At 39.8% G+C, this 12,703-nt stretch overlaps 1 protein-coding gene across 1 annotated transcript; it reads left to right on the top strand.

Annotated features, from left to right (window-relative positions):
* The first annotated feature begins 858 nt into the window (after positions 1–858).
* Positions 859–6,681, top strand: NINJ1 (ninjurin 1). The gene is made up of 4 exons (XM_009889945.1): positions 859–884; positions 1,151–1,292; positions 1,414–1,648; positions 6,527–6,681. The coding sequence occupies exons 1-4, from the start codon at positions 859–861 to the stop codon at positions 6,679–6,681; spliced, it is 558 nt and encodes a 185-aa protein (XP_009888247.1).
* The last annotated feature ends 6,022 nt before the right edge of the window (positions 6,682–12,703 follow it).

Genomic DNA, 12,703 nt, shown 5'->3' with positions numbered 1-12,703 from the left:
AGCTTCCTTCTCTTTGCAGAAAAAAAAAGTCTGCTGCTGCCCGATGACATTTTTCTCTACGTAAAATATTAGACTGTGGTTGATTACAAGGTGTCTGGTGAAAATAGGTCAATTTTGGAATGCCCTGGAAAAAACGGCAATGTGTTTGCTATATGCATCAATATCTGTCCTATTTAAAAGGACACTTTTAAGTCTGGACGGTGGCGAACCTGGCTTTGGAGTTGGAAATTTGATAGTTATTAGTGCTGCTGAAGAGAGTAATTAGAGGGCGTTTTCTGCATTTGAACTAACGTTCAAAGAGAGACTTTCCTCTCAGTATTTTCTGGCAAGTGGGAACACATTTGCGCAGTAAAAAGGTCTCTAAGAAACAGGTTTTTAAAAGTCAGCTAGAATAAGCTTACTCTTAATCTGTTTGTGTATTATTTTTGAAAATAAAGTCTAGAAGTAAGAGCAGTGAGACTGAAGTTCCTAACCTGTTCAGAGACTGCAGAAAAGAGGGTTGCCCACTCTTTCTTCATCGCAGAGTTAGCCATCTAAGCCTAAGTTACCCTAAGCTGCATCTAATCTGTAGAGAACTAGGCACCCCTGGGAGACGAGCTGTCAAATTCCAAGTTGGGTCATATGAATTGTCATCAGGAAATGCTCATTTTATTCATCCCACTGTGTTAACTAGCTGTGGTTTTGCCCTGCATTTGTTTTTTATTTTTCCTGTTTGTTTGTAGGGGTATTTAAAAAAAAACAAACAACAAACCACACAAGTGATGATGTGAAAATGGAAAGAAATATTTCCCTTGTAATTGGGCAGTGATTGGCAACCACATCTGATATTTAAACAGAAACCCAGTTCACTGTGTCTGGATGGACCTGGACAGTGGTATGGCGGAGTAAGCAGCAGGGGCTAAAGAGGTCAAGCAAAGCTCGTACAGTGGCCAGCTTCCACATAAATCCTCAAAATGACACTCATGAGTAATTAAGGAACTATGTAGATGAGTAGTGACAGAGACTGAATTTAATAAATATTTTTAAGTATGCCTTTAGGAGTAAATTAGCTGCAACGATTTGTTATTTGCTTGATTGTTTTACAGTGGTTTTCCCACTCAAGTTTCCTTAGGGCAAAATTTTCAGCTTTTTCAATCTTTCCTTTTCCCAGAGTCGAAACATACAGACTGTTCAGACTGATCCTACAAGCTGGAAAAAGCGTGTCTGCTGAAGTCCGGTACAGACACTATTTACTGCTCTCTTATCAGATGGAGGACAGTGGTAACCGTGAAAAAGATGCACTGGTAGTCTCAGTACCGCTATTACTCTATCAGTGTGATTACAGAAATCAGTCGACAGACCAAGTCATCTCTTCATTCACTACACCAATTAAAAGAGATGAGAATAACCTTTTTCTCCCTCTCCCAATTTTAGCGCAGAACATCACAGTGGTTTCAAAGAAATGGACCGATGAATATCAACCACTACGCAAATAAGAAGAGCGCCGCGGAGAGCATGTTGGACATTGCCCTGCTGATGGCCAATGCATCCCAGCTGAAAGCCGTGATGGAGCAAGGACCTTCTTTTTCCTTCTACATCCCACTTATCATTCTTATCAGCCTGTCACTCACACTGCAAGTTATGGTGGGAGTGCTCCTGATATTCCTTGGTATGTAGCAACGGCAGGAACCATTGACGTGTGTTTTTCTTACAGGCTGTAGTCTATAAGATGGTATGTAGACTCCCCATTAGTTTTTAAAAAGCTGTTAAATTTGAAAGACTGTACCTCAGAATTGATTAAAGTTGTCTCTTAAGACCATAGAAATACTGCAACAAAAGGAGTAAGGACAGTTTTATGTGGAATCTTCAATTTTGATCAACTTCCTCATAGTTATGTACCCAGACCACGAATATTTTTCTTTTCAGAAGGCCTGAGGAGGAAGGAAAATGATGAAATACTGTAAAAGAAAAATTAATAGGCCAGATAGGATCATGCAGCCTGCCTGGTTTCATAATACTGTTTCTGGCAAGACCTGTTACTTAATCTTGTGACTGAAATGTGTTTGTTCTGTATCAGTCATATAAGCAATACTGGAAGAATATATTGTGAACATAGAACTCTGAAATAGAAGTGAAAATTGAAATGTCCATATTCATTTGGTATGGCACATTGCCTTCAGTTTGTTTGTGTTTCTGCACTCAGATCTGATAGCAAAGGCTGGACAATAATGAAAAGAAACCCTTAGTTTTAAATTTAGGAAATTACTCAAGCATCCTAAATCTCTAGGTGGGGACTGGTAGAAATGTACTTGTTATTGTTAATTTTCAAACCTGTGTTAAACTGAAATTGAACCTAAAAAGAAAAATAGGCTAGTTGGAACAAGATTTCACCATAAGAACGTACCTCATCTATTATCCATGTACTATGACTTCAGTCAAAAAATTTGAAATTATGTATAGTATGAAAACACAGTTGGAGAAGCATCCTGGGACTATAAATAGATTATCTTGAATTCTGCTTATCAGTAGGGAAACCTTTTCTACTTTCTGCCAAAGGGATGTGATGCAATACATTTGACGTATGCTAGAAATCATTTTGAGATAATGAGTTCAAATAGGAGGTGTGTTAGTGCGTGCTTTGGACACATTTAATGAGACAGCTGTAGAATTAGTTTCCTGCTCCCTGCCTTCCCCTCCTCTCCCCTTTATGTCTTCATTGTTGAATGACTGACCTTCACATTCCTAGAAGTTCAATGCAGCATCTTTGCTGTTCCTGAAAACAGTGGTTCTACTATGCAGTACTAATAGGTATAATGCTGTGAGGCACAAGAACTAGTACTTATCACTAAAAATTAGGTATTTTAAGTTAGTATTGCTAGATTAGTAGCATATATATGTCCTACACCTTCTGCCTTATTCTGTAAGGCAGAATTTTGATCTAAGTAGCTATTGAACCAGGCTCATTTCTAAAACACTTTCATCACTAAGAGAGCATGAATTACAAAAAAAAGCCCAACTAAAGCTCCACAGAGAGTGGAGAGACAGCACTCTTCTGGAAAACTGTTTTCTGTTTTGACCTTAAACAAGTCTTCAGTACTTCTCTTTGCTATCTTAACCTACTGTGATATTTTCCCCCATGCTTTTGCAAGACAAAATGCAAAAAGAATCCAGTGGCACTTTGCAAAGTTGCTGCAAACCTGCAGCATTCATTAGGAGCATCCAAACCCTGAACCATAAATTTGGAGAGTCGATCGAAGATACCTGTGGAAATCAGAGGAAATGTTTAGGTTTCAGCATCAGTTGAACCCCATTATTCAGTGAAATAAATGATGCCTTCACTGGTAGGAAACAGCTGTGGATCACTTCTTTTGCTAGTGATATATGATCATTTATTCTCATAACTTTTTTCAAATCTTTCCCTTTAAATTAATGGGTACTATATGATAGATCTTAAGTCTCCCGTGAATGAAGAGCCTTGAAGGTGATAGCCAGAGTTCACACATGGCATTTACTAAGTTATAGGTGCCACCTTTGGCATCTCTGTTAGTCTTTCAAAGTTCCATTTTTAGCACAACTGAAAAAAACAACTTTCTGTTCAAGGAGGAAGTTCCTAGGAAACCAGGATGCATAAGGCTTGTAATATTGATATGCAGCTGACATAGCTATTTTCTTACAAAAGAGACAGAATACAGCTGTGTGCATTTGGTAGAGTTGGTACAAGAGCAAAATCCAGGTCCTGGCTCAGAGGAGATTCCAGAAAGGGACCGGAAAAAGCAACCTGATGATACTGGAGGATGCGGGAAGAGAGTCATGGAAAAATTAGCCAAACAGTTACCTGTTTCTTGGTTGAAGGCATCTCCCTGGTGGTTGTTTCAGTTAAGCAGGCTTTGACGCTGTAAACAAGTTCCCTGGTTTTTATTGGGCAATAATTTTTCAGTATATGCTGACAAATTGCTTTTTAATGTTTGTTTCTGCCAAACATTGCCAAAGCAGCTTCCAGCTCTGTAACTTTTATTGTTGTCGTGTTGAAAGTCAAGGGAGTACCCAGCAGCCCAACTCCAAATTTGGGCTGAGGTGGAGTTCACAGACCACATAGAAAGCAGTGAGATGCTTCAGGAGTTCAGCCTGCGCTCTGCAGTCAGCAGTGGCTGTAGGTTTGACATACCGAGGGTGACAAAGCACTTGGCATATGGTGGTATGCTCTTGGAGAGATGCTGTTGTGCTGAGCTCGAAAGTATTAAAGATAGGAAGTAGGATATGAAGGTACAAAGATACAGGCATCATAGGAAGAACTTCCTTTTTACAATGTGTATTTAGTAGTTTTGGCCTGCAGGAACAGTTTTCCTTTCTGTCCAGCCTCAAAATTGTGCCTCTTACAAGTTCTCACAAGTCCAAACAAAAGTCTACAACCATCAAGTTTCTTTCCTTGAGACAGAGGTTTATCCCTGGAGCCACCAGTTCTCACAGTTCTCTACTAGGGATTAAAAGCTTTTCCTCCTTCAAAAGAGCCTTTCACAAAAACATTTTGAAAAATGTTCAGCAAACTTCTTGAAAGTGATTTGGTAGTCTTAACTTTTTTGAAGAAAGGGAAAGAATGTCTTGAAATAGTTTAAGTGGCATGAAATCATAGTAATCTAATCCCACTGTAATAAAATACTTAAAGAATAACTGTTCTTAAGAACATTTTCACAAACACCCATCATCTTCAGTACTATAATCACAAAGATAGGATTGCTGCAATTCTACTTCAAAATTTAGAGCACCGCCTAAACTGACAAGCAATACTTGTCTGCTGTGACCCTTATTTGGACAAAGGGGCAGCTCTGAAAGTGTCAGTTCTCCTTTGAGCCCGATTTCTTTTAACTCACAAAACACATCAGGCCATTATTGCTTTTTCTTTTTCAAACCAACTGTCATAAATGCTTTTCCTCCATACTTCAGGATTAATTATTCCATTTCATTATTCTGCTTCATTCACATGGCAGTACTAGAGTCCTTCCAGGTCCCGTTGGGATGCAAGCATCCCCGTAGTTCCAGATGTTTTACAGACATGTGTAAACTCATTTTCAGGGTTAAGTACTGCTGAGCTTAAATTATTTCATGCCTACACAGGTGTGCGGTAGTTTAAGCTTTTGAGATAGTTCCCCCCACGCTGTTCTTCAGTGCTGTGACTGGCCTGTGAAGCGTGACTGTATTGCTTTAGCAAACAGGACTCGAACAGGCACCCAGAATTCCTTGAAACCAAAACAGCATTAGACTTCCTAATTAGGGACACCAAGTGAACCTGGCTTTTAATACTTCACGAGTGCGTTTGCCACCACTTCTACTTAACTGCTTCAGCAAGCAAGGAAGTCTTGGTTCTGTGGTTAAGTTCTGCAGTGTTGACAGGGTCATTATGTTAAAAACAAATAACAAAGTTTATCTCGTGCAGTAGAGTCGTAAGCTACACATCTGTGGATGTGCCTATCAGAAGGAGCTCAAAGTTTTATTTATGTTGCTGTGAAAACTTGTCAGGTATAAACTTTCTGTCACGTGTCCCGTACATGCACACACAAGCTCCAGTGATCTATGCATTTAAGAACTAGGAGTCTTTAAAGACAAAAACAATTCTCAAAACATGCTCCAGAATTCGTCAGCACTCATTCCACCAGCATCAAAGAAATCGAGCTGAAGGTCTGAGTTGCAGAGCCCTTACTGCAAGAGAACAGAGACAGGAAAATCTTGGTTTTCTGCATGATACCAGGCAAGCACCCCCAGGCTTCTTGATGTGCAAGCACGTGCTTTACTCTATCATCAGGTCTGTTATCAGGCCACTGTGACTCATTTATGTTTTCCCAAGGCCTGGAATCAAAGTGTACACTAAATCAGTACTATCTCTTTTGCATGTTCCTCCCTCACTCCCATTACCAGTTCAACCAAAGAACAACTGCAAGAAACAAAAGAAAATGTTTACACAGCTGATGCTCTGTAAAAAGGACTGCAGCTTTGAGATCTTCCTCTGTTTAACAGATAAAATGCCCTCACTTTCTAAAAACATGATCAGTGCAAAAGCAGGGAGTAGAGCTGGGGAAGGGCACCAGTACAAAAAAGCCCCAGTACTGGTAAAGAGATTGGGCTGTCTGCGAAGAACCTGCAGCCGTTTAGCCATAGGAAATTTAACTGCATTCCATCCTGTCAGGGCTTCAAGCTTCATGTGTTCAAGACTGAAATAATTTTTAAACGCTTAAAGTCTGCAACAAAACTAGATTTCAAAAGATCAAGAACTCAGAGGATTTCTAGTAGTATTTGTGTATCCATTACATCCCATGTGCAGCCACAGAGATTAGTTGCTAATTACTGGAATCTAATAGACTCCTTGTGGTTAAAGATCTTCCCCTTAGCACTTTTACTGACACTGCAGAATCTTACTTCCCTTTTAAGTATGACTGATGCAAATAGCTCAGTGTAAGAGAAATCCTTGAACCACATGAGTAGTGAAGACTTTTATTCTGGATTTTGAAATATACATATAATTAAAACTTTTTTTTTTTCTCCTTTCTCTTTGAAGTAAAATACGACCTTAACAACCCCGCAAAACATGGAAAGCTGGATTTCCTCAACAACCTTGCAACTGGACTAGTATTCATTATAGTAGTTGTGAATATTTTTATCACTGCCTTTGGAGTGCAGAAGCCAGTTGCTGAGTCAGCGTCAAGACAGTAAGCACAAGGTGAGTGTGGTCTCTGCACCGTAAGGTATAGCGCATAGCATACACGAATGTGGTGCACAGTAGGGCATAGCTTTAAACATTGCCATGAGCTTATCCATACAGTTCTAGCCTATGCAGATAAAGGAGTTTACTTCATACTACTGCAAAAGCAAAAGCTATGAGGAACTGCTAAGTTATTACAGCATATTTGTCAATGTAGAGTTCAAAAGTTGATGGCAGCATCTTACTCTAAGGGGCCCCATGCATGTGTCACACATGGGAAGTGTAAAGATTGTCCTTCTGGCTTAGCCACTCCTTTTCCTCACTGCTGACTTAGCCAAGAAGGGAAATAATATTGGTTTGCTTCCTCCAAATGCCTGTTCCTTTTTTAAGGAAGGATTTTTTTGCAATATACTGCATTCAGTCTGTTATGAACACTGAAGACTTAATCTTTATTCAACTAGGGCTATTAAGTCCAACATATAATACCAGACATCATTGGAGCCCTTCAGTTCATGTGCAGATAGTGTGGCTTTTCTGTCCTCCCAAGCTGCAGGGCTTTTGTTTTTTTGGGAGACTCAGCCTGCAAAGATGTGCGCTGTCACTTCGCTTGATACACACGGTCATTTAGAACAATATTGTTTGCTCTCCCTGCCTTTTAAAGTTTGTTATTTACTTATATAGAAGGATAAATACAGGAGTTGTGAGAATCAAAATGGGTATCTCCCTAGCGTCATAGCTATCTATAATGAATAATTTGGGAGGAGATAAACCTAAATTGTAGGCTGGTAGACCAACAAGCACTATAGTCCAACATCTGCCTTTAAAATAGCACTGCTTAGTCTGAGTGTGCCAACATTGCTCTGGCTCTTTATCTTCTAAATCTCAAACCACATTCAGAAGGCTTGCCTAAGAAGGAATTACTTGACTTTCCTGGCAAGCCACAGTACACTGGGCATTACGCGGCCAGCTCATACATGTAACATTATCTGTTTGAATTAACTTCTAGATGAAACCCGTTCTCCATGAAAAAGGAGATACAAGGCATTTAAATCCCTAATCTGAAGATGAATGGCACAACAGAAATCTGTAACAAGAATAGAAACCAGTCAAAAATCTATCAGGACTCAAAAAAGCATGGGGGGAAATCAGTGCAACAAATTACTAGGAAGATGAAGAATTAAATTCATTTATTTCAGGGTGTGGGTGGAACCATCTGCTTTAACGAAAACCTGTGAAATTGTGGCAATGAAACAAGATAGTTTTATTGTATTTTCTGGCCATAGTCTCTACAAATAAACTAATAAAAAATTAATTTTAACAGCGAAGAGCACATAAGTTATCTGATCAGAATTATAGGTAGAATGTCCATCTCAGCAGTACATGTTAAAACAGTACTGAAACACTAACCACAAAATTGCACTGGCAAAGCCAAGAGAACTGAATGAAGGACTATTGGAATTTTAGCTGTCTTCACAGGAAAAAACATGCACAATAGCCAGGAACAGAGGCAGAGAGAAGAATCTGGAATAGGCATCAAGACATTCAAATAATGGACAAGGTGGCATACCAGAATCCCAGCCGTGCCTCTTTTTGATACAGTGAAAGAAAAACTGAAGAGGGAAGAGAGGAGAAGCGGTTTTTGCTTATTACCGTGGTGTATGCTGAGTAGAGAGGGAGATGAGCTGACAATCAATCCCAAGCCAGTTAGTGCCTTAATGTAATGGTATATTGAGAAGTCAGCTAATATCCAGAAGCCAGGTATCCCACACCTTGCCTTACCAGGATACTGGACAGGTGAGCTATTAATCGGCTATTTCTCTGCTAGTACCACGTTCCCTAATGAGGTACCTTACTGATTGTCCCCGGTACTGGTGCCAGCTCTGCTCCTTTTTCAATCTCTCGCTGGCTTTTTGGAGATGCAGTTTCTGCAGTGGTTCCCAAATGCCACTGCTGTGTTTCTGTACAGCAGAACTCAATTCTGAAGTGCTTTGGAGAGCGCTGCAGCTGTTACAGAGCTTGCAGCACATCTGGTTTGTGCGTTAGAAGCCAGTTCAGCTCTGGGCAGCACTAACATGCCAGCCTGGCTTCTGAACATTACTGCACAGTAGCTCTTTAAACACATGAAGTGCATCCTCCTGCCAATTTCTCCCACCTGTCCGTGGACTTTGTCTCCTTTCCCCTTCCTTCGGACACATATGTGGCTAAGTTTTATGGAAACGTCAGTGGTTTTGTGCGATGTCTTACCACTTAGCTGGCACCGTCTGCAGGAGGAGGCTCTTCACAGCGTTTGTGTTGGAGTTTCTCCTCTAGTATTCCTTCTCCTCTCCATGAACTGTCAACCCAAAGGGTTTTGTGGCTTAATTTGACTAGAGTTGTGGAATCCCTAGTTAGAAAGCTAGGTCTTAAATGAGAAAACAATTTGCGTGTAACTTGTCTGAGATCATCGTGAGAGCAGGAAACACAGTTCTGCCTCGTGGCTGGTACTAGCTCCTACAGCTATATATCATATATCCCATATCACTGTGCACAGCCAGAGTATTTGTTCACATACAAAAACATGATTGGTATCTACTGCTGAAATCATTTTAATAAACTTGCAGTGCCTCAATAAAGGAGAAACAGTAAAGGATGTTGAAAGCAACTTTACATCTGTACAAAACCAGCAGCTGTGTGATCCTGCCTTCATGCTCCTCATACATGCAATTTCCTAATAACGTGGCCAAATGTGGTATCCGGGACCTGTGTCTTTTCGCTCCAGATTCGTTAAACGTGGAAGTTCTGAATTGCTTTGAAACACTACCTTTGTTGTTTACTCATTTATACATATTGTCCGTGCTAAAAGCACCTGGTCATCTGAATGTAACTTGAAAAATAAGTCTTTTCAGTCTGCTGCCACAATCTCCTCAAAAACCTGAGAGAAGTGGGTGGCCACCATTTTCTGGCTTCACCTTTACTATTATACACACTTTTCCAAAAAACCCTTAATTCCCCCTTTAAGGGGAATTTGTCATTTACTGTAATTCCCGTGTCACTAACATCTAGATATCTTTGTTTTGTATTTCAGACACCTGAAGCATTCGTTATTCCGTAGATGCCGTTTGCGCTTGAGCCAGTTACGCTTGGACACAGTGGGGAAAAAAAATAATCTGAAGAAGCTGGACATACAGAACAGCTTTCTCGAGTTTCCAACAACCATTTGTGCACTTAAAATTTTCCAATGTGTTAATATTTAAACTGTTCATCATCTACGGAAAGGTTGATTTTGACCCAAGGACATTGTTTTTCTGGAATATTAGCATTTCAAGCATTTCAATTTCTGTAGAAACTTATTTTTTTTCTCAGAGGAGTGGCATAAGCACATCAAACAAGGTGGCACTTCACAGGACTTCCCATTCTCTACGCCTTTTGTTTTTGTGGCAGTATGTCAATTCCAGCATAGGAAGAAGCGGCAGGCCTTCAGTTCTGACACGGTCACGTTGTCCTTTATTTCACTCTCTTGGCACCAAACTGTACTCCGTAGCACAGCAGTGGTTGTCTTTTGCAGTGTGCAAAGACAGCAGTGCCTTGTTTTCTTTTTTTTTCTCTTTTTTCCATTCTAGCTAAAGTGAAGATGAGACAAACAGCAGCAGTAGGCGATCTTTCGTCCAGTTTTGCTCTTATTTCTTCATCTCTGGACCATGCTTAAAATTTCCTTCTCTTTTGTGCGCAGACACACAAATAACCTTATTGCTAATAGTTTCTTAATATGAACTGCTGTGCTCTGTATTCTGTGCATTGTATATATTTCTGGAAACCCTGTTAGAAGTGCTACCTTTTCTAGGCCCAACTGGAAAACTGGAGGATACTGGGTGAACTTTACCTGCTAAACTGGTACTGAGCACCTGTCAGCAATTCAAGTCACAAACTGAAAGAAGTTTATCCCTCTATGACTTACTTTTTCCCTCTTCTGTTCCCAAGATTGATTGCCGCAGTTGTTACTCTTATGAGTTTATGGCTAAAAGCATCACTAATTTTTTAAATTTTATTTTTAAATATATATAGAGAGATATAAATATCTTCTAGGTTCTTACCTGCTGGCTCAGGGACTGACACATTTTTCTAAATACACTCTTGCTAGTAATGGTGTAGGTTATAAAATTTTCTACAATGAAAACATTTCAGTCATTTTATTTCCAAAGTATCACACCTGCAATCAGAAAAATCCTGTTTTTCTAGAGTGTGCTTACTTGTAGGTGCAGATTTGTACTAATACATTTCCTTACCGTTAATTTTTAAATACACCCTTGCACATACTAATAGAAGTTTTACTTCCATGTGTCTCATCTCATTTACCATTTTTATTGATCACATTTCTCTTCAGTTATGTCTCAAGGCCCATTGATGTAGCATATCTCATTTACATGTTCTGTAAGAGTTACTAACAGAAAACAAATCAGAAAGTTGTGTGATTAGTAATGGAATAGACATAGTTTTTTATTTTTTAATTTGCCTTTTGTTGCTTCATTTCCAACTTAACAGGTATTTAACCAGTATCTAGCAATTGTGCTTGTGCTAATTTAAACGTAGCTCAGAACAAGTTCTGAATGAGGTACTCAGGACAATTTTCCTTATTTATTTTTCACAAACCAGCGAACTGTTGAAGGACTATTCGTACGTACTTGTGCTATTGCAGTTTTTGATGCTGTAGTGTAGTGAATTGACAGGCCAAACAGCAGTGCTGAGAACTGTGAGAAACCCTTTCTTTTGGAGAAAAGGCAGAGCCTTTCAAGAATGAAGTTTTATCTGTGGCTCAACATCAGGCAGTAATTTAAATAAGATTATTGAATGTATTTGTTACCTTTCACGTTTTTACTCACTGGAGTATTTGCCCATCTGTGCATCTCATTCAGTCTGGAGAGGCTCTCTGGAGGCATCTACCACTCTTCCGTACAGGATATTTTGTACCTAAACTCTATGTCTGAAGGAGTTGCTTTGTGTTGTCCTAAATACATTACCCATCCAAAAGGTAGTTACTTTTAACTTAGGTATGAATATTGGGTATTTTTCATCACCAAATTTGCATCTTTCTACTTTTTCTAAGCAAGACATAAAAATAGGAAGAAATACGTTTATGGAGCTTGGCACTTTTTGACTTGTCCTTACTGCCCTCAAGGCAGATGCAAACAGACAGATGCCCAGGCTCTACTGGTATTTACTGTGTTTATACTTAGTGGTGATTTCGCCCAATTTTGAATGTAGCTTTCCATGCTACTTGCTGCCACAACCCTCTCTTATGAGCATGATTGTGTTTGCCTTGCTCTGAAATACTTGAAAGCAGTCAGAGGGGGTTGCCGTACAGATGTACCAGGTCTTTTCCCATTTTATTTCCCTCATTATTGGACCGTAATTTTTCAGGTCACTCAAGCAAACAAGCTGTTACAGTAGGTTTCTCCAGAAAATTATAATAGCTGTTCTTATAGCATCTTTACTGCTAAGCTGTTGTCCAACAGAAGCTACCAAGGCTTGTATATCCCATCTCCCAGCAGCTTCTGAAGCTAACTGGACCCAGAACAGTAGGGTAGGGAACGCTCACCAAGCAATGACTTGTCAACTACAGGTTCCAACAGACTTCGGAATCTGGTTGGAATCAGATGCAGGTTTCAGGACATAGAGGAGGGAAAGAAAAATCACTTCAAGTTTGACCACCTTGTTGGGTGCCAAGAGCTGGATGCGACAATCTGTGTTAAGGGGGTGGGTGTCTGTTCACTTGAACTCTGCGAGAGCTGGGCTCAGGACAACAACAAACCCCCTGTGAACCCTTCTGCCTCCTAAAAGTGCGACAGAAGCATCACAACAGCTACCTGCAACATCAGAGAGACTGGTCTCTTCTTTTGGTTCTAAAAACATGAAAATCTGATCTGAAAGCCATCCGACTACAAGACTGTTCTGGGCAACAGCAGTATTCAACTTGCAACTGGATGTCTTTTTTTTTTTAATAAAAAGGATGCTGGTTTATTCCCATGTCTTTCATTGTGATTAAGTAAGATTTGCAAA

Source organism: Charadrius vociferus, unplaced genomic scaffold, assembly GCF_000708025.1.
Source record: "Charadrius vociferus isolate BGI_N301 unplaced genomic scaffold, ASM70802v2 scaffold67, whole genome shotgun sequence".
Taxonomy (NCBI): domain Eukaryota; kingdom Metazoa; phylum Chordata; class Aves; order Charadriiformes; family Charadriidae; genus Charadrius; species Charadrius vociferus.
This window is presented reverse-complemented; position numbering and strand designations above follow the sequence as displayed.

What these genes read in the sequence shown, in the direction of transcription:
- NINJ1 (XM_009889945.1), top strand. Translation starts at nt 859, where the DNA reads ATGGACCTGGACAGTGGTATGGCGGA. An exon ending in CTGGACAGTGGTATGGCGGA is followed by an intron (nt 885 to 1,150) that starts GTAAGCAGCAGG and finishes TCCTTTTCCCAG; the next exon opens with AGTCGAAACATACAGACTGT. An exon ending in AAGATGCACTGGTAGTCTCA is followed by an intron (nt 1,293 to 1,413) that starts GTACCGCTATTA and finishes TCCCAATTTTAG; the next exon opens with CGCAGAACATCACAGTGGTT.